Source organism: Peromyscus leucopus, chromosome 11 (genome assembly GCF_004664715.2).
Source record: "Peromyscus leucopus breed LL Stock chromosome 11, UCI_PerLeu_2.1, whole genome shotgun sequence".
Classification (NCBI taxonomy): Eukaryota; Metazoa; Chordata; class Mammalia; order Rodentia; family Cricetidae; genus Peromyscus; species Peromyscus leucopus.
In genome coordinates this window covers 39,558,031-39,583,351 of record NC_051072.1, presented here as the reverse complement: position 1 = coordinate 39,583,351, position 25,321 = coordinate 39,558,031, and the positions used below count along the sequence as shown (strand labels likewise).

At 39.9% G+C, this 25,321-nt stretch overlaps 1 protein-coding gene across 3 annotated transcripts in view; it reads left to right on the top strand.

Moving 5' to 3' along the window:
* Pde4d (phosphodiesterase 4D) overlaps positions 1-25,321 on the top strand; it is a 912,160-nt gene that overhangs the window by 216,043 nt on the left and 670,796 nt on the right. Inside the window, exon 1 of one of the 3 annotated variants that reach the window (XM_028885046.2) lies at positions 1,138-1,994. The exons of the other annotated variants lie outside the window; for them this stretch is intronic. Coding sequence (XP_028740879.1) covers positions 1,729-1,994 — 266 coding nt within the window. The 5' untranslated portion in view covers positions 1,138-1,728. Of the gene's footprint in view, positions 1-1,137; positions 1,995-25,321 lie in introns of those variants that run through there. 3 annotated transcript variants of the gene reach the window in all.

Genomic DNA, 25,321 nt, shown 5'->3' with positions numbered 1-25,321 from the left:
GTACATACCAGTGAATTGCTGCAAATCTGTTATCAGGAGGGATGGATGGGATCGCTGAGCTTAGATTTTGGTGAACAAAACCTTGGAGTATCATTTCCATATCTGTACCATTTGAAAGGTAAAGATTTAAATTTGAAGTTGCAGCAGGGGCCTGGAGGGGGGGGGAACATAGGGCCATTTAAGGTTAACAGTGACTATAGCGATTCTCCACTTCACACCATCTCAGAGTCCCCCCCCCCCCCAATCATTGTCTCTAATTTTTTCAGCCTCCAATTTTGGGCTGGATGAATTTTGTAGGTCCTCGACAAGGTATTGTTTTATCTAAGTGTAAAACAATCTGAGAACCCCCCAAAGGTCTCCAGGCTGCTGGAACCAACCCTGTGCCAGGTTCCTGTTTTTTTTCCCCACCATTCCAGGCTCCACACAATGCAACTAAATAGGTTTTATTGCTCACCTAGTTGTTTTAACATCATTTTCCACTCCTTTTCTGGTAAGAAAATGCTTTCTTCCCTTTATTTTAAACCTTCTCTGAATAAGTTTATTGAAGCTATATTTTTAACAATTACAATCTTCTTTTAAAAGGCAGTACAAGAATTTATGAAAAACGATTTATTTTACCCTCTTGTGGTTGAATGTATCAATTATGTATAACATACATAACAATTGAAACCTTAAAAGTTGTGTTTAACTATTCTTTTGAAAACTACGGATCCCTTGTAGGAGCAGACTACTTTAAGTACAAAGAGATTACAAATACTATTTGTGGGTCTAAATGGTGTTGCTTGGTGCTTTGAAAGAACCATAATTAACAAGGTTGTAAAACCCAACAGTCACCCTCTGTCCCTTCTGCATAGCGTTCTGAAACCTTTGGTTTGTATCTGGAGGGGGAGTCCGTGTTATTCTCTGTGATTTGTCTCATAGGATACATGAAACTGACTTTAGGAAGCAGGGAAACATTCCTCCTTGTTTAGCTGCTGATTGTTTAGTCTTCCCTTGAAAAAAGGAAGGAAGGAAAAGAAAGAAAGAAAGAAGAGAGAGAGAGAGAGAGAGAGAGAGAGAGAGAGAGAGAGAGAGAGAGAGAGAGAGAGAGAGAGAGAGAGAGAGAGATATGAAAGGAAGGAAGAAAGAAAGAAAGAAAAGGAAGGAAGAGAGCCAAACCAAAGGACCAGCAATTTTCTTTTATGAATGTAGACCGTAGGGCGATAAATAGCCCCTGGTGGAGAGAAAGGTCAAGTTCCAAGTTTTTCTTTCCTTTGCATTCAGAATAAGCAAATGGAAAGGCTGGCCAAACAGAGGAGTAGCAGGCATCTGATGGTTAAGCCCTCCCCCCCAGGACTTTTTATGTACATAAGCAGAAGTCACTGGAGCAGCTGCGCCGCATTAGTTCCAATAGTTTAACAGGCTGCTTTGCAGGGCTTACAAAAGCCAAGCTAGCGCGGTGGCTTCCCTCCATGTTCCGGAGCCTCCAGAGCTCGTCAGTGATCTTTGGCTGGGGCTGGGGGAGGAGGGTGACGTTGAACAGGCTCCGGCGGGGGAGTGCGCTCGCCTGGTCTACACCCAGCCGCCTGCCGAGAGACTGAGGCAGGGGCGGAATGAACTAACAGCAGCTGGATCCGACCTGTTTCCCAGGACATTTTCCTCAGACTCGGATCAAGGGACTCACTGGATACAGGCCAGGCAACCACGTTGTCCTGGATTGTGGCCAACTGTACAAAGTTGACCAGGAAAATGGCTCAGCAGACGACAAGCCCGGACACCCTTACAGTCCCTGAAGTGGATAATCCGCATGTTCCAAACCCATGGCTCAACGAGGATCTTGTGAAATCCCTGAGGGAAAACCTGTTGCAGCACGAAAAGTCCAAGACGGCGAGGAAATCCGCTTCTCCCAAGCTCTCCCCGGTGATTTCTCCCAGGAATTCCCCCAGGCTCCTGCGCAGGATGCTTCTGAATAGCAACATCCCCAAGCAGCGGCGCTTCACTGTAGCACATACGTGGTAAGGTTTGCACTGATCACTGAAATGTTGGCCATACCGGCTCAGTGCTTTTTGCTCCTCCCGGCGGCTTTGGGGGTGGGGTGGAGGATCATCATTCCGTTCCTGTGATTTATCGGAAGTAATCTACCTTCATAGTATGTCCCACCAATGCCCACGTCAGGGCAGGGATCCTAGAGATAGGTAACAGGAGTGATTGAGGTGGGTGGTTCTCAGAGCTCAGTCGTTATTGCAAGTTCCTACAAGAAAATTGGATTCCAGATGTCAAGAAAGAATGTAGGTTTACTCCCATACCTAAGTGGTGGCTTCCTTTGATTTCTTAAGCTAACATCCTTGCCAGGTTCTCCTAACTGTCTTCCCAGAGAGGACCAGAACGGAGGCGAGCGTCATCAGACTTAGCTGTCTTCATTGTGATAACCATTTGAACAGGGATATTCATAGTAGTGTGTAAAGATGTGCCCTCCTAATCCCCATGTTACTGCGTTCAAAATCTTCATCATGCCTCTGCAGAAAGAGGAACGGGATTAGGAAATCTACAGGAAGTGACAGGCACTACTTGGTACTCTTAGCATATTCTTTGAATTTGGATGCTTTGAAGGTTTTGTATTTATATCTCCCCCCCCCCCCCCCCCGTCTCCCCAGCCAGGACTTTTGACATTTTCTATAGCATAGCGTTTCCCCAAGCAAGCCAGAGTGTTTGAAATCAAAACAAAACAGAAACAAGACTCAAGGAAGGAAGCAGTAAGAAGTAGAGGGAACCCAGATCTAACTGAGTGGCATGGCTGCACCCAGTCATACGTTAATTTGACAGATCAGAGTCAGTGACAGAGCAAATAAAAGGCATGTCACACTCAAAGACACGTCCAATCCCAGGATGTTAATTTTAAATAGCTCCATGTCTGACTAAAGAAGGGTTCCTATTGTCATCAAGATTTTACCTAGATGACAGTGACTCTGAGTTCCATTGGAGATAGTGGGCATATGAGGGACAAGACAAATGCTGGATTTTTAAGGGTTAAAAGAATTGTATCTGGGAAATAATGATTTCCTCTGAGGAAGGAAGATACTGTTGGAAAATTTGTCAGCAACAAGCAGTGGACTAGAGAAAGGCAGGACACACACTGGGTGATGCTTGGAAGGAGGGCCTTGGCTCAGGACCAGGTACTGAGGGCCTGGCAAAAAGGCTGGCTTCAGTTCACAAAGAAGTAGGACCAGCCTTTGGGTGTCCTCTATCAGCTTTATTATTATATTTCCTAAGATTGTATGTGTTGCTGACAGAGTAAGCCTCACTCACTGCTTGATTCCAGTCTATGTGAAGCAGCCTAGAGTTCAGCTGAAGGTTATCTGAAATATTTGGACATGTTGAGTATAAGGAGGGCAGGAAATCTCATGCAAACAGGCTTTCTTCTGAAATCCATGGCACTTCCTTTCCTGGTGGTGTTTGGAGAAACTCCAAGCCCACGGTTTCTACTCGTATTCCGTTTTGGCCTCTGGGTTCTCAGCCAGATCAGGTGGTAAAAAGAGAGCCATGGAAGTGGAATGATATACATGGATCCTTAATTAACTCAGGAGGAAAGGGTTTCCCTGTGAGACTGAAACTATCCCAGAGGCATCCCAGTGATTTCATTTCATTTCAGTGAGCCCGAGGCTTTCTTATATGACACAGGTATCTTCCAACAACCATCTCATCTGTGTTTCAGGCTTTTTGGACCAAGCACAAGACAGAATTCTTTCAATTATTTATTAATAACTTCATATATGGACACAATGTGTTTATGTATACTCTACAGCATTTTGAAGGTATAATTCAAAATGTACATGCACACATAAACCCAATTGGTATCTCATTGTATTCACATCTCCTACTTCTTCCTAAATCATCAGCAACTTAAATACATGCTTTGCATGTCCTGCCTGAGAATGGGGGTTACTGTTCTTGGTGTCCCTTTCACTTACCATGCATATCAATTAGAATGCACTTAGCTTGAATGTTTATATCTTTTGTGTAATGGTTCTGAAGTTGAACAAGAGTTATTTCTTGGTTCTAAGTCATTTACACTCTAGTTGAAAAAAATCATGTTGGAAGGAATCTGTTTCTTATAGAGCTTATTTCTCTATAAAACACTCTCCAAATCTCAGTGGTTTGACACAGTGAGTGGCATTTACTTGCCTCTGCCTTTTTGTGGAAGACAGCTTGCTTTAGAGTGCTTAAGGGACATGGGATCCTATCATCTTGTGGTTCTCTCATTCAAAACAGAATTCCCAGGGTTGTCAGCCAGTGCTGAATAAGGATAAATAATATGAATGATGGTAGGAGTGAGTGCTTACGAGGCAAGCCTAGAAGCACGTAGACCACTGAGGAGGCTTGTTTGCCTCATCTAGAACTCAGCTCTGTACCCACATCTAATTTCAAAAGAGGCTGGGACACAGCTCAGCTCTGCTCCAAGGAAAATGGTCAGAGAGATCTAGTGAACAGTTATGGTTATATAGTATGTTAATGATGAGCTACTTCATTCTCTATACCGTAGTTGAGCTTCTAAGATTATTAGGCTTTGGTCTTTGTAAACCTCTGGAGTAAGGACCATACCAAAGCAATACTTTTGTTTGTTAGGTATGTTGAGTGCAAAGACCTTGACTGCAGGTACACCTTCCTTCTGTCATCCATCATTCTAGGATAGCCTCAGCCTGAATCTTTGCTTTTTTTTTTTTTCTTGTCTTTCTTCCTTTTTTGCCTTATATATGTCTTTCGATTTACCCACCAAAGAGCTGGGGTCCTATTCTACTCATCTTGGTATAGCCATGCTTTCACATAATGGTTGGCAAATGGTGGCTATTCAATAAATATGTCATAACTAGAGCCACTGGCAAATATTTTAGACCTCTTGTGCTTTTAACAAAGCTTTAGTTTAATAAGCCCTCCATTTTCTCCTACTTGTGTCCTGTGTTTACCAAGTAGATCTTCATTCTGAAAATTCATTGGCATTTTTCTGGTCCACTCAAAGTGAGATTTACAAAGTTGACCCAATGCCTTGGTACTGTGAGACTTAAAAGAAAGCAGCTAAGCCGTCAGAAACCAGACTGCTGAGGCAGAGAGTTCTAACTTTGCCAGCTGTGTGGTTTTAGATAACTTGCTTAATATTCTCTTCCACTTCCCTGTTACCTAATTTCCTGAGACTAGTACCTAGGCTTCTGGTTTTCTCCAGCACAATTATGTGTAAATTAGAGTGTGTTTTATGGGGATAGATGCTTAGTGAGCATCATTACTAATATTTTTATCTTCCTATACTAAATCCTACTCATAGCTTTGATATGCATGAACTTTTAGGATGATGTTTACAATTCTAAATGGTTAACTTGTCACTTATTTGTGAATAGATTGGATTAAATTTGTTTTAAGACCCATGAGCTCAAAGAATGAGTGGGTTTTTGTTTTGTTTTGTTTTTTTTAAGCATGGGATAGAAGACAGAAAAAGAAAAAGAAAGATTGCTGCTGAGGGTGGGTACCTCTTTCTGCTCTCGGAGAGCTTCCCAAGCAGAAGTAATTTTGTCCTTTTCAGATTCCTATAGCACATTTGACTTCTGCTACTCTCTCAGCAATTTCTGGTAATAATCGCATCACTAGACAATAGTGGTAATAATTTCCTGAACTGCCTCCTGTGTGAAGGTTAGGACTTTCCTATGTCTGTGCTTGTCACTACTGTTTATGGATTGTATTTAATATATAACATAATGCCATTCCATGAGCATATCAAGGATTCTGATTCCTTCTTACTAGGGAGTTCCCTATGACATCATTAGGAATTTCAAATCTATGCTAAAGAAACTAAACATTCAGTCTCAGTTTATTTCAAAATAACCAGTCAGGAAATTGTTTGCATATTTTAGGTTTTTTTTTTTTTTCTCACTCTGTTTTAGCACATTTCCCTTGTATTAGGCCTGAGTCGAGTCTTGAGGAAAAAGAACTGCTGATTTCTGTACTGGGGATCTTACAAGTCAGCATTTAGTCATGATTAAACCACAGAACCTTTGCTCTTTATTTCACATCCTATGTTTTGTTTTTGAGACAAGGTCACACTATGTAATCATATCTGGCCTAGAACACATTACATAGGCCCATTTAGCCTACAACTCAAAATCTTGCTGATTCTACCCACCCTGAGTACTATGGTTAGAGGCAACCATGCCCACTCCCTAACACCCCCTCCACACTTGACTTCTCTATCTGATAAGATGAAGCTTCATAGTAATTGTGCCCACTTTTAATTTACACCATTTTCATATGCATGCAGTATAAACCCAAATATTCACCACTCAGATTTTTAAAATATCATTTTATCACTTTTTGCATAATGTCTCCCTACCTCATGGTGCTAGGGACCAAAGCCAGAGTACCCTGTATGTGTAGTTCTCAAAGCTATTTTAAAAAGGCATGCATGATAAAAATCAAATAAAGTTTTTCTAAGAGAAATAATCTGATGGAGATTTGCCTTCCCAATTGAGGACTAGATGAGAAAACTCTGTGATTCATTGTGTCCTCTGCTTCAGGCAGACTGAGTGGAAGGAAAGGTCACAGAGTGCACAACAGTGACATTATAGCAAGCACATTGTCTTCATAAGTTCACACGTGCTTTTAATTTCAACATGTTTTAAGGTGGAAGTGCTTACAGGGCCTTTAATCAATAAAACACTTCCTTTAGGATTACATTTTGAATCATCAATGTGCCTTTTTCACAGGCTTTTATGGAAAATTAAAGCTTATTTTAAAGGAGTTAAATGATGTAGGCATATTTATTTATTTATACATTTTCTTCATTAGGTATATAATTACTCGAGATTTAAAGTGACAACTTACCCCTTAGTCATCCTTTCTTCAGCAAGCAAATATTTTAAAAAAAAAAAAAAAACATTGATTTTTATTTTATGTACATCGGTGTTTTGTGAGCACGTATGTCTGTACATGAAGGTGTCGGGTATCCAGAATTGGAGTTACAGATGGTTGTGGGCTGCCATGTCAGTGCTGGAATTGAACCCAGTCCCTCTGGATGAGCAGCCAGTGCTCTTAACTGCTGAGCCAGCACTCCAGCCCCTGAGCTCGTTTTGGGGGTGAGATATATACTATGAATTTTATTCAAGTCACAGGAGAGGGAAGAAATTGTCAACTCTGGAGAAAATGTCCATTATTTTAGAGTGTGGAGGCTGAATATGCGTAGGTAGGTTTTTGAAAGCTGTTACTCTGTGGCTGTATTTGAGAACCCTGGACACCTGTGCCATCTCTTGTATTTAGATTTCAGGCTCCTGCTATCTCCTCTCCTCTCTCCTCTCTCTGCTCGCCTCTCTCCTCTCTCGTTTCCTCCCCCCTCCCCTCCCCTCCTTCCCCTCCCCTCCATTTCCTTCCTCCCCTCCCTCCTCCCCCCTTTTCTCTGGAGATATCAAGAGACAAGCATTACCTTTCCTTTCCTTGCAGGTAGGAACTCAAATGAGGATTTCAGGTGAAGAGGGATGATACCAGAGAGTGTCCAGGGAAAGTCACTAAGGGAGCCTATTAAGCACTGCAGTCATGTTTGAAGGTACAGACAGCCCAGAAGTCAGCTGTGGCTATGGTGTTTTCTTAGTGGACAGGTTGAAAGTGTCTTTAGCTTTTGAAGTGAACATGAAAGCTGTTATTAGCTTTCATCCAAACCAGAAGACTTTAGAAAGACACGTATCTTATAGAACATATTAGGTGACCTGCAATATTTGCTAAATTACAGAAATCAAAATATGACAAATATTTACTGAGGAAGAAAACAAGGAGTGATGGACCCGCTCTTATTACTCCTATGTATTCTGTGATCATTGACATTTATCTTAGTGAAGATAAGAATCCTACTTATAATGGCTGAAGCTGTTGCTAATAATGGTGAATATGCTTTCAAACAAAAGTATGGTCTGGAAAACACAGAAGAAATGTTGAATGAATGAGAGTAATTTTTTAAATTGAACCTCAAAGGTCATTTAAATAATGTAAATTGTAGGTTTAATTTTTTTTAATTCATGCTTTGCAAATAAAAAGCTTCTGTGACTTTAGGTAACTCTACGAGTGGCAGCATTTTGCAACATTGTCCCCCTTTAGGCAAGAAGTTACCACTTTTTTTTTTCTTACAGTAGCTGCTTCAGAAAGAAGCTCACCACCAAGAAAACAAAACTATGGTTTTTACAAATAGTTTTACTTTTGAAAGGAAAGCCATGTTTTGAGAGCTGTGGCTGACTTCGTATAGTAGAAGTCAAGGCTTGCTGGCCACTTTGACATTGGCCTTAGTCATTCATCCTTTTGAGTTATAGGCTCTCAAATTCAAAGTCACATGACTGTAAGACATTTAATATTTACAAGGTAAAAAACCTCACTAAATCTACATATTGATAACAAACTACACTTTTAAATAATTAAAAGCAAGTCCCAAGGTCAGTGAGTGGGCAATCTGCAAACCTGATCTCCTGAGTTCCAACCCAGAAATCCACATTAAAGGTAGAGAAAGCAGATTCTACAGTGTTGTTCTCTGACCTCCACACTCATGTGTGGCATGTGCACCCACAAACACATTAAACACTGAGGCATAGAAAAATACCACAAAGCCACAATCATTCAACTGTACAGTAATGAAATGAGGGAGTAACAGTTTGAATCTAGGTCTTCCTGCCTCAACATCGTGTGTTATTTCTTTTGGTATCACCACTCTGGACTGTCAAATGACATTCACATTTATTTCCTTCCCCTACATGTATACTGAGACTATTACAAAAATAAGGATTTTGTAAAGTGGCAGTAAGTTAATATAAAGGTATCTGACTTTATTTGCTATATATGTGGTTTGTAGGTAAGTTGGTATCCTTTATTTCTGATAAAAGTATGTGAAGCTAGAGAAGGACTTCAGGATAGAGGGAGGAGATTCTGATTCACAGTGGTTTTAAAATAACAACAGCTTAAACACAAAGCCAATCAGACTAATTTTATTTTGAATGATTCAGAGCAAAGGGCACAAAAAGCTTAAGGTCCAAGGAGAAAGATCGAGTTAGAACTCTATTAATGTTTGGTTCGCTAGTTCCCTGGTTCCCGAAAAGCCAGCTGGGAAGGATGGTCCACAGACTCAAGTTACTAAGCAACAGAGTAGCAAACTGCTTGGTAACCAGATCTGGCCTGACTCACAGTCTGACTGCGTGGGCCTGGGTGGCTGGACAGAAAGACTAAGGTCCATCCTACCTCAAAATGATTTCTTCATTCATCTGCCAGCCTTACTGCCAAATCCTACTGTTACAGAACAAATTTTGTTTGTTTTTAAAGTGAAAATGCCCCTCAGACCAGAAACAAATATTACTGTTTTTCTTTAAAGCATTTTTTTAAAAAATAAGATTACTGTTAATTGGTTTAATGTAAGTAAAGTGTCAGCTTTAGTGAGAAGAAAGAAAGTAAATGGATTTGGGCCAATGGTAGAACCTTGGGTTTTCATGAACAAGTGCAGACTGGGCTATAGTTGCCTCCTTTTACCTGCTGAGGGTTTCCTTGAGTTCTCAGACATAGTTTGGTGTCATTTGCCTTTCTATTTTCCTCATGACTTCTGTTACACCTGTGAATATTGACTGTGTAGTTGGATGGTTCCTAAAAAGGTCTAACCTCAGCATGCATCAGTTTTTTACATTGTGGAAAATAGGTACCACCTGATATGTTCTGTCAACATTTATGGTTTGATCAATTGATGATCAGACAGGCCATTGCTACACCTCTGACACTGGATGTCCAAAGGGATCCATAGTTTTCTAGCCTATAAGGCTTGGTGACATTGTGTTGGATTTCCATGGTGGCAAGAAGTTTCAGATTCAATGATTAACCATTAATATGGACTTTGCCACCAAGAGTGTGTGTATATTTGCAGTTTATACATACCTATATCAGTATAGTTTGACTTTGGCATGTACGAACAAATCCTCAAATGATAGTGTCATAATAATTGGTCAAGTGTATGCATGTCAATATTGACTTCATCTTTTGAAAAAGAATTTTTGCCTGTTATATTCTTGAAAAAAATAAACTTACATAAATATATTTATGAATCTTGGGAAATTACTTAATAACTAGCTGGTTAAGCTCTGATGACTAATCCTTATCTCTTAGAATTCATACCAGTTAAATTATACAGCAAGACCTAAGCTTATAAAAGAAATGCCAAGATTTTGAGGAGGAATTTGAAAAAGCAGCCTCCATAGTTCCTTTTTTTAGGATGACAATTTGGAGACATTTGAACTGGCAGCTACTGAGCTCACTGCTAAAGCATATTTAATGATAACTAAAATTCAACAATGGAATATATTTTAAAAGAGGTTTATCATAGAAATATGATTTTAGCACAAATATTTTTGCCCTTGTTCAATATATATTCATTTTAAGCCAACAAATTTCCTTTCTATTACCTTCATGAGATAGCCCTGGGATCAAATTAGCTATTATTAGAACAAAGTAGCTTCCTTTTTATATAATTATCAGCAGGGCACATTTCTTTTCATTTTCATGCAAACTTTATTTTATATTTATATTTATTATGGTGAGCATATGTAGTTGACCTAAAGCCAGTTACTTCCTGACTAATAGGTTGCATGGTTTGTCATTTCTATGTTTTACCTTCTTTTGTTTACAGTATTTGTTTTACTTTCTACTCATGTTTTTTTTTTTTTTAATGGCCTTTTGTTGAGTGAGTGCCAAATAGAACAGCCTATGATTTGTGGGTTGTAATAACTAAAACATATATGAATAGAGGCTGATGACGCACAAGACAAGCTTCTATGGCTCTTTTCTGAATAGATCCCAGCTTACTTTAATAAGCCCTCATACTAATAACAATGATAATACCACCGATGCTGTGACCAGTCCCATTTTATCATCATGGTTTAAGATTCATCTGCATTTGCATTTAACATTTTAGTAGATTTATATTCTTGCTTATACGTCCTTATGTTTGAAAAACCAAGTTTTTGGATCATTGCTATAAACTAGAAACAAACCATTTATTATACATTGGTATAATTGAAAAAATACATTATAAAAAAGCAAAATAGAGTCATGTTTACATAGACACTAAGAAAGACTCAGAGCCTGAGGTCTGTTCTCTATTTCAAGTAGCATTTAGTAAGTAATATAGACATGAAAAACCAGTTGGATCTTCCTCCTACGGCAATAGGAATAACTGAAAAGGATTTGTAAAGGAAATAACCTTCCTGTTATTTAATTCACCATTTTAAAATTCAATAATCCACATCAACTATGCCAAACCTATCTTGTTGTGACTCAAGCCCATCTAAAGTACAAATTTAGTGGTCCCTGAACCATTGGTACATTCAGTATAAGAAGAGGAGTTTGGCAGGGTCTCTTTGGGACTTAATCACTTTGTTAGAAGTAAACTCAGTGAGCTTGGACTGGGTGATTGTGCATCCTTGGCTAAAGTATAGCCTTGGAACTCTACTTTTCAATTCTGTAATGATTGGTTTCCAATTTGGACTTTGCATGGATGGTAAGAAGCAGACACCAGTTCCATGAGGAATGCTATGCTAACAGTGGCTTCTCCATTCTACAGACCAAGGACACAGATGGATGTCCTTTAAAGGTTAGGACCTCCAAGCAAATCAGTAAGAGATAAGGTGGGAAATAAACATTTTATTCTAGAACATAGAATCCACAAGCTTGCTACAGCTACATAATTATCATGGCCCAGATATGAAAGCTCCTGACCCCCTGTTCAAAAAAGAATGTTAAAATTTTTTCTATTGGCAACAACCGAATATTCATCTGAGCATGGGATCCCTTGCTACTGTGTTGGTCGTGCCTCTAGAGTATCCTTACGCATAGAGTAAGGCTGAAGTGTGGTTCCCAACGCCAGGTTTTAAGACAGAAGCAGCCAAAGACATCTTTTCAAACAGTTTGTCTTACAGTGGCATCTTGATTCATCACTCTCTTCCCTTTCTCAGTGAGGATAATGTTGTGCCTTGGAGTTAAGACAGTCAAAGATAAAAGAACAGTCAACAGGGTACCAGCTATCAAAGGCCAAGAAGAGACGTTACCCAGCATTCACCTTAAGGGGTTTCTTTGGAAATGAGCAATTGCATATATAAGTAAATTAGAAGGAGCATTGCTTTTCCATTTACAATCACTATTGCTATGTCTGTACCAGCCACAGCAATGTATTACTAGCATGTAGTGTCTGTACCCATGCAACTTCCCTTAAGCCACCTTATTTAATAGGTTGTGTTTCTGTCAGAATTCTCTTCAACTCTGTTGGCTTCATCCCCAACACCTAAAATCATAATGTCCCCAATGCTGGCATTAGCTCTTTGACTCTATTTATTTATGCCTTCTATACCTTAAACATTTGATCTCTGACCCAGCAAATTTAACAAAATCTGATTCATAAAATTCATGTCCCTCAATCCAATCCCAGATGACTCCTCTGGGCATTTCTTCTTTGAAGATCCACTCTTGCCTTAATTTTGTGTATGCAAAAACAAGCTTGATGCTTCCCCCCACCTTTTTTTTTTCCTATTTCTTTTCAGAGGGCCACTATTTCCCCAAGGAACCAGTTAAACTCACTATTGACTTCCACTTTGGTCTTTCTCCACTAAGGCCTATAGGTCATTGCATACAGTAGCACTTCTTGTTGCTTCCCATTTCCATTCTTTTGCTGTGTAGCCTGATGGTGGTATGACTCATCTCATACTGTCAGTCATCTTAATGCCCTTAGTTACTTCCCTTTAGGATGTCCTGCTTAATTGATCTTATTAATTGTACTAAATCTCTGCATTGGCTGCCCACCATCTATAGCAAGGGTGAACAAACATTCTTCTGTGAAGCACCAGATAAGACTTTAAACCAATGGTTCTCAACCTTCCCAATGCTGCAGCCCTTTAATACAGTTCCTACTGTTGTGGTGACCCCCAACCGTAACATCATCTTCCTTGTTACTTCATAACTATAATTTTACTGCTGTTAGGAATTGTAATGTAGATATCTGACATGTGACCCTTGTGAGAACCACTGATTTAGGCTATAGGACCTGTACTGTTTCTGTGGTAATTCCTTTTCTCAGCCATTATATCACCGAGGAAGCCAAATAGGCATACATACCTTCCAATAAAACCTATCCTTTAAATAAATTTGAATTTGGGACACTGGCCATAGCTTGTCAGTCTGACCCATAGAATGAACTTCATACATTTCAGCCTAGTAGTCAAGTCTTAACCTATAATTCCAGCTTTCCCTCTGTGGGTGACTATTGGTCTTTCCTATGATTCTTTCACTATTTTTCATTGTGGAGAGAAATCTCAAGTATGGTTAATGGAGACACTATTGATAATCAACCCAAGATAATATTCTGTCTTAGGGCCTCTGCTGTGTGTTGTGGGAGTTTCAGATCACAGTGCTATGAAAATCCAAAATGTCTCCAAATGCCCAATGTCCACTGAGATGCAAATTGCTCTTTGTTAGGAATAACTGGCCTAGAGAGAAGTTTTGTAAAGGGAGGAACCAGTTCAACCCACGGGTGAACATATCAGTAGCACCTAACAAGGCCTTGTTTTCTGGAAAGTGGTCTAGAACTCTACACTGATGCTGATAATTCACTTTGAAATTCTAGGGGTATCACTTAAACTCCACAGGATACAATTAATTTCACTAGTAAATGGAACTTTTTCTGATTCTTACAAGCTTCATAGACTTATTTCAAAGTTCATATTGTATATTTACAAAGAAAGATTTTTAAAAAGAATAAGGAGCTGAGCCAGCTTTTGGTGGCGCCTGTCTTTAATCCCAGCACTTGGGAGGCAGAGGCAGGTGGATCTCTGTGAGTTCGAGGCCAGCCTGTTCTATAGAGTAAATTCTATGACAGGCTCCAAAGCTACACAGAGAAACCCTGTCTCAAAAAACCAAAAAAGAAAAATAAAGAATAAAGAGCTATTAGAAATAATACAAAAATATTAGTGATGACATACTGAGCATGGGTTGAGTCTGTTAAATTTAGAAGTTAAATTCCACCATTCCTGTATCTTTTTGCTCTGTTCACATTGCTGTTTGAAATGCTTTTGAGCCATAACCTTTGCTGTCAATAATTCTGATCTGGTAGGGTATAAGTTATGATAGCTCAAAATAGCATAAAATGGTAGAACCACAAGACTAAATTCAAAGAATCATAGGGGTTGACAGGAAATGCTGGTAGGGGTTACTTGTGACTTCCTGAATAGGATGGGGTAGGTGTAAAGAAGTGTGAGGAGTTGTGCTCAGATTTATCTGGACCAATCTAATTTCCTATTTACAGCAATCTAAATAGGATTTAAGTTTAGTCATATTGACAAAGACAAGAATGGGGCCTAGAAAGGCATTTGGTAGAGGCCAGATGTAAAGTCTAAAGGATTTCAGCAGGGAGAGACCTGAGGAACGTGTAGAGAAGAGGCTTGTGAGGTCCTCTCACTGAGGGAGCAGTATGAATGGATAGGCACAAGGGTTCTGTGTCATTTAGGTGAGGTTGAATATCCCTGAGCTATGACAGGCTGGAACTAGATTTTGAAGAGGATCTGACATCTTCCCTTTTTTCCTTTACCTTCTCTCTCTCTCTCTCTCTCTCTCTCTCTCTCTCTCTCTCTCTCTCTCTCTCTCTCTCTCTCATATCTCCTCCCCCTACCCTTATCATGAGGGATTTATGGGCTTAAATGAAGCATGATCCATTTTATCTTCTTAAAGCTTCATTCTACATAAAAGGGAGTGACATTTTGAGTTATCACCCACACGAAGCCATGAGTGTATGTACTAAACACTTTCAATAGTTTGAATGTGACACTTAGTCCAATGAAACCAATCCAAACCATTTTTCAGCTAGCGAGTGCCTGCTACTACTTCCAAAACAATCGCTCTGAAATAGTGAAACGGCCCATTCCATTTCCATGTAAATCCTATGTACCAATTCCACTGCTTGTGCCTGCATCCTGTAGCATAGGACAAAGGCATTCTTTGGGTGAAAACAGTGTCAATTGTTTACTAAATTATACATTTATTGATTAGAAAGTCCTTTGCACTTCTTTAAGACTGAATGCAGAATGATTTACTTGCTCTGAAGCCAACTCATTGTTTCAAGACTAGCTCCCCATATTGAAAGCTTGGAACTAAATATCCTTTCATCTGTTCAAAACACAATTGCTGAGTTCTGCTGCATCGCTGTTACTCTTCTAGGGATGGAGCTTCAACAAGGGACAGAGTCTGGTCCCCATGGAGTATATACCAGCGTGGTGAGGACACCATACACATAAACCATCACATGGACCAGAGAATGACAAATGTAACCAAGAAAGTTAATTAGGATGAGGATATGCAGAGTTTTCTTCAAGATGTTTTAAGAAGACTCTATGAGGTGACATTTGAGGAGCGATCTGAAGACATGATTATCTAGGAGAATAATATTTGAGGCAGGAGAAAGAACAAGTACAAAATCCCTGAGGGAAGATGTGATTGGCATATTTGAGCAAGGAATAGAGTTATAAAAATGAGTAAGAGCCATAGAAATGAGTCACATCACATAGTAGTGTGAGGCTGCATTAGGACTTGGGATTTCCTTGGTGATGGTTGTGATATATCAAGGTGTAAAGGGTTAGTAGTGGGAGTGTCTGCCTCAGGGGAAATAAAATATATCTTAAGTTTCGGAATAATAAGTCTTGTTCTTGTGTAGAAAATATAAATGCAGAGAAAGGGAAAAAAACCAAGACACATTAAAGGACTCTTGGAATAATGCAGATGACATAGGATTATGGTAGTATGGACTGGAATAGTAGAGGTCGATGAACTCAAAATGGTGACAGTTTTGTCTGCAATTTGAAAGGAGAGGCAATGGAATTTTATGGCCTATCTAGTCTCACAGTGATTAAGAATTAAGAATGACTGTAAGTTTGAGACCCAAGTGACAGGAAAGCCATAGTTGCCATTCACTGAGCTTGGAAGATGTTGGAAGGCACACATCAGGGAACATGGCCCAGGAGGTTAGTTTTAAACATGTTGCATTTGGGATGACTATTGGCTATATGATATTGGCTACACAAGTCCAAAATGCATAGCAAAGATTGGCACAATAGATCAACATTTGGGAGCTATTAAAGTACAGAAGTTTTAGAAATTGTGAGACTGGAATATGATTCCACAAGCAGTGTATGTGAGAAGGAATAAAGACTGGTGACATTTGGGTATTTCAAATGTTAGAAATCAGAAAGATCATAAAAACACACCTGAAGAATCCATGAAAAAGTAGCCATCGAGTGGAACAAAAACCCAAAGATAGTTACACACCAACATTTTTTTTTTTGTGGAGAAGTAAGTCATAGATTATATCTGATGATATTTGTAGCCAGCTTAAATGAAGATCAAATATTGAGCATCACACAGGCCTTGGTGGGCAATGGCACTAGTGGATGATTGAGTGTTGACAATACAAAACACCCTCCCCAAACCCTGGATAGCTGATCATTTTACATCTTCTCATCTCTCTTTAAACCTCAAACATTTATTTCTGTTTTCAAGTTGTTGAGTTACTCTTTCAGTACAAAGGAGGAACATCTAAAAGAGACTTTACAGACTGCCCACCACTATATCTACGAAGCTACTGACCATGTAGACTTCCAGACTCTTCTACTTTGTCTTCCTGTTTATTACAAAGACTGAAAAAAATCAATATTATCCTGCAGAATAATACCAGAAATCACTCCAGAACTTAGCAGCCTGTAACAAGCATCTGTTACCTTGTACAGTATATGGTAGTTAATTATCAGTTAACTGGCTTACCAGATAGCTGCAAGGTTTTGTAGTCACCTGCTGAGGAAGGTTCCCAAGATGGTGTTGCCTTGTTTTTTTACTGGTTATTGACAAAGGATTTTTGTGCCTTTCTTCGTGAGTTCTTCAAAGGGCAGAGTATCTTGATGGTATGGGTCAGAGTAAATGATCCAACAGAGCACTATATATGAGACAAGTGATTTGGTAGATATGGTATCCACAGCATGTATGAATGGTCTCTTTTGGTTGTTCCTATGTTATAATAACCTCATCGGCTAGAGAATAGAAGGAAATGTTGGAAGTTTGAGGCAAGGGAACGGGATGTAAAATGAGCAGTTATACCATGATAGAAGAGAGGGTATTGTCTAGAAACATGTGCAGTTTCCAGACCATGGTAGGGTACCACCTTGCTGAAGTAGTTACAAAGTTGCTGTGGTTATTATTTTCCTCAACTACTATTGACAGCTCAGGCATAAGCCTAGAGTAGGGCAAGCATTGGATATTGAACTTGAGCTCATTGATATTGAGCTAGGAGATGGTACACATCTGTAATATCATCATTCAGGAGGTAGAGGTAGGACAGCTATCAGTCAAGCCCAGACTGGGCTACATAATGAGTTACAGGCTAACCTGGGCTACAACGAAAGATGCCATCTGAATAGTAATAAATAAAACATAACATGGTGACATTCCATTGAGCTGAGAAGCTCCAGTGGACTCTGAGTTGAAGGGATTGCAAAGAAGAGCTTATGATGACTGCCATCAAAATTTATTCTTTATCTGCTGAAGAAAGTCAGTCAGAGGCTTGGCAAAGCTCAATATGAGCCTGTAACGTCAACTTACTCAAGCATTTGATGGATTCGGAATGCTTGTAGAGTCAGAACACTAGAGAGAATGAGCCACAAAGAATGTGTGGAAATACCCAGCAACTGATGACGGTGGAAGTTGTTGGTGATGGTGAGGGTGCAGATGGCTGTAAAAATGAGGTAACAGAGGGTGATTGTGGATAAGATCTTGGAAAATTGCACCAAGGGAGGCTGTGATAAGAAGCTACAATTCAATTATATCAGGTTTTTGTTGGAGAGAGTGCCAAATCTCTCAGGAATGAAAAGGAGGACCCAGGAATTTTGGGGAAACTCTTGAACCTCAGTGTAAAAGGCCAATAGTGTGAGTGTAAAGGATATTTTAGGACAAGGGAGAGATAAATCGTGATCTGTGAGCTGCAGAGAAGTGTAAAAATAATCTATTTCTCTTTCTCAGACAGGAGTACAAAAGTATAAATGGAAAAAGAGCTACCATAGCTAAGTGCAGAAAGTAAATCAATGGCTCTTTTTAAAAAATATTTTTATTTATTTATTTTTATTATTATTATTTGTGTGTGTGTATGTGTGTGTGCACGCTCATTGGTAAATGCTTTAAGTGCAAACACCCATGAGGTTAGAGGCTTTGGATCCCCCTGAGGCTAGAGTCACAGACAGTTGTACCCTCTGATTTGGGTGCTGGAAACTGAAATCAAGTCTTATGCAAGAGTTCTTAACAGCTGAGTCATCTCTCCAGTGGGTTCTTAGTGGACAGCCAGAAGTGTTGGAGCAAGGAGGTGCAAGAAATCATCAGAAGAGACACAGAGAATACAGATTTCACTGATGTTAGACTGTGACCCTCAGAAGTCATTCTGGAGTGTATAGTAAGACTATGGGATTCACAGGGCCTTTTGGTGGTGAGCAACCCACCCGGCAGCCTTGGGTTCCCTGTAATGATAAGTGTGGCCCGTGCTGAAGGAACATGTCTTCCTGTTGGGGTAGTCAGTGTCTTGGCTCTCTTTGTCTTGGTTCATTTCAGGCATTGAAAGTGGCAGGACTCAGGATGTCTAGGCACATGCAGCAGTCTGTGTGGTCAGCCTTTTTATGTGGTAAAGTCATGTTTCTCTCTCTTTTCTGTTACATATTTATGCTGTAGAGATGAGTTACACAACAGAAAGTGCAGGGAAGTCACTTGGAAACTGCCAGTTTCCAGATGTGTGGCCACAGGGTACATTTGCAAACATTGAAGATTCCTTCGTTTTTTTTTTTTTTTTTTTTTTTTTTTTCTTTTTTGTTTCTTTGTTTCTGAACCAGACACACAATCCTATTCTTGAGCATGTAAGGCTATATAGTGAGGAACTGACCACACCCACATACACACACATACACACATATGGATATAACACACACACACACACACACACACACACACACACACACACACACGTTATACTTGCCACAGAAATTTATGTATCTAATTAGAAAGATGATACTGCTTTTACTAAATGAATAGATTTTATGTTTTGAGGTATTTTCAGAAGATAGTGTAACATGTCTCTGCCATATCTTAACCTATATTTAAATACTCTTATTGTCATAACAGTAAACAAAAGAAAACCTATGAAATGCATAGAAGATAGCTCTCTCTTTGGAATTTGAATTGTTAATTTGTACTGCCTGCATGTGGATTTGAGTTATGTGAGCCAGTTGACTGTTAGGACATAGACTCCTCTGTGTCTCTGGAAACGTGTGCCCTTCAAAGTAACTTGCACAAACTTCCCCCTCCCTAAAGGAAAGGGTGAGCCCTGGCACCCTTTAACCTGTAGGGATTATGTAGCTCTGGCTATGACTGATTCATTGGCTTGCCTCAAGAAATGCTCCTGGTATGTGTTATGTGCTAACAGAGCCAGGCTTTGCTGATCAGCACATCACTCCTGTGAAGACGTGGGCATGCTTTTGTGCATTTGTTCTTGTAGCCTGGGAGGCATATTTCAACACACTGTCCAGAATTGGCTAGAACATGCCTGTCACTCCCAGCTGACTCTGATGACGCTCTTGCCAACGTAGATTTACATCAACACAGTTCTTTACTGGGAAAAGCTCATTTAGAATATACAGGGTGGCCCATTTAAAAACAGGCACAGCATCAATTTGAAAAGGAATGCATTTTAGAAAATGTGTTGAAAGAAATGTACTGACAGTTGAAGGCTCTACACAGCATAGAGTTATAATGAGCATCACCGCATCCCTTCGTAAACTGTCCTAAGCTCAACAACCAAAGAGTGGCTTATTATGAGATAAAGAACCCCCTATTCCAGTCTTTCTCTTTCATCATGCTGGACATGTAGGCAACTCTAGTTCTTTTCTTGTTTATTTTCATCTTCCTAATATTGTACTTACTAAGATGTGAGAGTTAATAGCAGGCTGTGTGATGTGACTATACTGCTCTTAACCTGCACCAAAATTTGGTTTGAGAATATAATGGAAACATTGATTTTCCCTGTAGCGTGAAATCTTTTGGCACATGTCCATCTCACTTGTGACTCATCCTCAATATCTTAATGACTGTTTGGGATAGACATATTATGCAGATGTCTATAGTCAGGAAACCAGGCACTCAAATAAAAGCTGTTGCCATAGTTATCCAGCAATAATAATGGTAATAATAATATACAAACCCAAACCATTTTTGCTGTCCGAAAGGAAATTTCTGTTCCAAATCCATGGAACATGACCTGTGATTAATGCTACTGTGACCCTTGGTAACTCACCTTTCTTTTTCGTCATCCCAGCCTATTCTAAGTCATTAGAGTAATGGACACAACTGCATGGCTTTGCAATTTTACACCTTCTCTCGTGACAACCAGTACCATTTTCAATGACAGATGCTTTGATCTGTCTGCTTCTAAATCTCTTAAGCTGCAAAGCTCTAGACAGCTTCCTCCCAGAAGATTTTATGGTCCTAATTGACCTCATCATGAGTTCTATATTTATGCTTGTTTAGATACATAAAAGTCAGGCTTTATATCAAGGGCCACCTAAAAAGTCAAGGTCATCAGCTCCTCGCTACAGCACTATGCTATTGTCACACCCAGCAATAATGACAGATGACCTTTCAACGTGATCAAAAGTGGTAAGTGACATTATAGGAATACCATTAAAGGTCCACTGGTATATTTCCTCAGCTGTAATTCATCTACAATTAAGAAAACTGTGGTCTCAATAAACTGTAAACAGTTCCATACTGCCTCCATCCAGTGTGTCTGGAAATGAAGTGAATGAAATAAGCAAAACAAGATTCGTCCCCTCTGAATTAACATGTGCATGCATAGAAGCTGAGGCATAGCATGGTAAAGATGTGAGTTCACAGGTCTGTCTTAAGGCAGGACTGTTCAGAATTTCAACTGGTACAAGTGGCTCACAGAAGGCATGCTAGCAGGTGTGCATCCACACACTGCCAGTGCCCAGGAAGTTCTTGATTAATCTGCTGACACTGAGAATTCACATTGCAGCCTACTAACCACATCCTCTGTGTGTGTGTGTGTGTGTGTGTGTGTGTGTGTGTGTGTGTGTGTGTCATTGTGCGTCCTTGTTCTGATGCTTACAAAGCAATCTCAGATTGTAGTCTTATTGTTCTCCACCTCTCTCTGTGGAGTCCTATAGGCAGAGTCCTAGGTCAGGATGCACAAAGCATGATGCTCTAAGCAATGACAGTGGTCCTCAATAAGAAAGACAGGAGTTGGCTCTTGGAGCTTGTTCAAGAGTCTTAGTGGCTTTTACAGCGACTCTGCTCCCAAGAGGCCCATCCCATGCCCTGGAGATGCCAGTTTCTGAGTGTACAAGTTTTAGTGCCAGCTTGTGATCTCTGAAATTTCTCTGAGCTACTGCCAACTTTCAAGGCCTTTGGGAGGAGTGATAATGCCAGCTCTCCCAGTAAAAACTCTTCTCCACCACTATGCCATGAGCACTTTTCAGTAGAAGCCCTGTCAACCCACAGCGCATGTTTTAGATCAGTAAACAAAGCAAGATGAGAAAAAGTTAAGTTCTTACTCTTGATGGAAGTTGTCTGGTGAGGCTGTGATGGCCATGTCTGGGAAAGCATCCCCTAAAATATCTCACCGTTAGCCTGGGATATACTTGGCTCTGCTTTGTTATTTCTGATGACACCATATCTTTGGGAGCTTCATAAACTGTTAGATAAAATGTGTCGAGTACTTAGAAGCAGTGTTTAGAGTTTATGAAAAACTCTTGCTCTGATTTCTCATTCTTCGACAGACCCAATTGTCTAGATGGAACCCTGAAACATTACAGCCCCCAACCTCAGAGTCTGATCTTTTAGGAAGCTTTGCATTGTGTTAGGAGTTTTTTAAGACAAGGAAGTCATCAGGATCAGAGTACACCAATCTAAAGTTTTTGTCTTGAGGAGCATGGACACAATTCATATAACCACATTAATAGTTATGGTAGTGTGGTGTGTGTGTGTGGTGTGTATGTGTGGTGACTAACAATGTAACAGCCAGAATCAATAGGCATCTGAAACATTTTTTTCTCAGAGCCCAGTCTTCCAGAGAGAAAGCCAAATATATTTTTTCTAGGGAAGCCATAGCAAATAACCTCAGATTTAGTAACTTAAAACAGAGATTTGTTCTGTCTCAGTTCTGGAGCTGGGGGTCACACCACAGGCAGAGTTGTGCTTGCTCTGCAGGCTGTACGGAGATCCTGTTCCATGCCTCATCTGGCTTCTGGTAGCCACCAGCTTCCTGTACCTCTGATGATATCACTTCAGCCTCTACCTCCATCGGCACATGTCTGTGATACACTTGTCACAGGCCTGCGGTACACCCAAATGATACAAGATGATTTCTTCATGCATCCTCATTTCACAGATTAATTCCCCCAAACCTTTGTTTTTTTTTCTGACAAAGCTATATATACACAGGTTTCAAGTATAAGCATACCTTTTGGGGACACTGCTTAGCCCACTGTGGTATTTGAAGCTATGTCAGTGAGAGTTCTGAGAATGCCACCCACTGAGCACACACATGTGGATATTACTTTCTGGGAACTCCTGCCATTCTTCCATTTCCAGCCTGACTTGTAAGGAAAGTGGGTCCTGCTTATCTTGTATCATAGGTATATAGAGTTCTCTTGGAAGAGGAAGGAGGAAGTGCTGAAGGAGTAATAGGTTCAAAGGTGGGGGTTCCTGATTCTTCCTGAGCCTCAGTAACTAAAGTTAGCATATTAAAACCATACATGGGTCTCACCCACTTTGTAATCCTAACTTTAGGGGAACTGGAACAAGAGAATCCTGAGTTCCAGGGTGGCCTGGCCACATAGCAAGAGCCTGCCACAAAACACCAAGAAACAAACATCAAAACCTAGAATATAAACACAGGATAAATATTTGTGGTCAAAATTTTGATTAGACACAATCAAGAGTAAGTCCTCTACAATGTATAGAGAATGGGAGACTTTTGAGTACTCAGCCCTGAGAATGATGTCCTCATCAAATCCCTCGCCTCAAGGCTCAGGGATCTATGCAGAAGAGGAGGGAAAAGCTTTTTAAGAGTCAGAGGTTGTAGATGACTCCAAAATACCAGTGTCTTCCAGTCATAACACAGGCTGATACACGTATGAACTCCTGGAGTCTGTGATGACATCCGTAAGACCTGCATAGGTTCATATCAGACAAAACCCCAGCATAGAGAAAGGGAGTTAATACAGAGCCTCACCCCTACCCAAGAATCTTTCTGCAATCTATACCTGCTGGGAAAGGGACACTCAGTTTTTTCCAAAAAAGATCACTGTGTATATCAACCACACTCCAGAGCAGGCCCTATACTCAGAAGTATTTGACCAACATAAAATGGACTCCATAGTTTTGTTCATTTTGTTGTTGTTTGGACATTTTTCCATTTTTCTGGGTTTTTGGTTTGTTTGGATATTTTTGTTTGGGGGCTTTGTTCTTTTTTTTTGAGACGGGGGTGGGATAGAGAGAGAGAGAACAGGAAACTGGGTGAATAGGGAGGAGCTGGGGACAGAGAAAGAGTATGGCCAAAACAATAGTGTATGAAAACTTTTTTATAAATAAATAAAGGCCTCTAAATGCCTCGCTGATAACTTTGTATTTGTTCTCACCAGAACAATTCTGCTAACCATTGTTTGATGTAGTCTTCCAAAAACAGTTGTATGCATATTTAATTAAATATAAGAATATTGGTACAGTGAGAATGAAATGCATTAAGGACAAGGCTAGATATTTCTAGCTATGATTTCATTTAATTCTCACCACAAATGTAATAATTTTCCAGTAAAACACACTTCGATGGGTGAAATCATTGTTCCAAAGTTTTATTCATTTGAAATACCAAAAGGCATTAGAAATGAACCTCTGAAGTCATCTTACCACTTTTCCCACCCAGGAACAGTACACCTGAAAACCTCTCTTCCCATATCCACTCTACCACCATAGTGTCTGAGAGAATTTCATTTTCCTCCCTATTGTCAGTAAATGATAATAAATACATTTACTGTTTCACATTTTATATGGGTGAAATTGAAAGTCTATCAGTGATTCTCATTCTTTGCCCACTGCCTCATTAGTACATTTTCCATTTTCGGGATTATAATCATATATTATAACCATATGTAACTGATTTGAAATACTAGTACCTTTAGTAATTATCTCTGGCATAAATGTTTACAGTCATTTTCTGCTTTTCCTTCTATTTGATTTATATTTTTAAAAAATTATTTTACTTATGTTTGTAGTGTGTGTGTGTGTGTGTGTGTGTGTGTGTAAAAGTGGTGCCCAAGGAGGCCTGAAGAAGGCATCAGACCAGATCCCCTGAAGCTGGAGCTACAAGCAGTTTTGAGGCTTTCGAGCTGGGTATTGGGAACTGAACTCTGGTCATCCGAAGGAGCAGTATGTTCTTTTAACTGATAAGCTCTCTCTCTCCAGCACCTTGTTTATGGTCATAAATCATTATGTCACCGTTACCTAACCATATCGCAGAACAGAACATAAAATTTACTGCTTTAACTTTCTTAAGCATGTAGTTCAGGAGTGCTAAGTGTATTCTCTTTGCTTTGAGATAGATTGGCAGAAAATTTTCTTCAGGTAAAACTGAAACTCTGGGCCCATTAAAGTATACCCACCCTTCTCTGTTCCTATTCAGCCACTGGTGACATCATTCTACTTCCTGATTTTAATTCTGAAATTAAGTATTTTAAAGACTTTACATAGTGGAATGACAGGTGTTGATTTTATGTCACTGGCCTAGCATTGTCTCATAGTTAATACCTACTATAGCATGTGCCTGGATTTTCTTTTTAAAACCGAATAGTGTCCCCCTGGATGTCTGCCCCACGTTTTGCAGATCTATCCTGCTGTGAGGAGAGGGTTGTGTGGCTTCTGCCTCCTGGCTGTGGTGAGGAGTGAAAAGGAAAACATGATGCACACACATCCATTTCTCTGAGGGCTTCGCTTTCAACTGTTTTGGAGCTATGCCTCCAAGTAGGGTTTCTGTCTGATAGTCTAGCAGTGTTGTGAATTGTCAGGAACCTCCATAACTTGCCCACAGTGGTCTCACTATTTTGTAACTCTCCTAACAGTGCAGAAAGTTTCAATTTTTCCATGTCCTCATTAACACTTTTTCCTTCTTCCCTTCCTCCCTCTCTGACCCCTTTCTGTCTCTCTCCTACAGCAA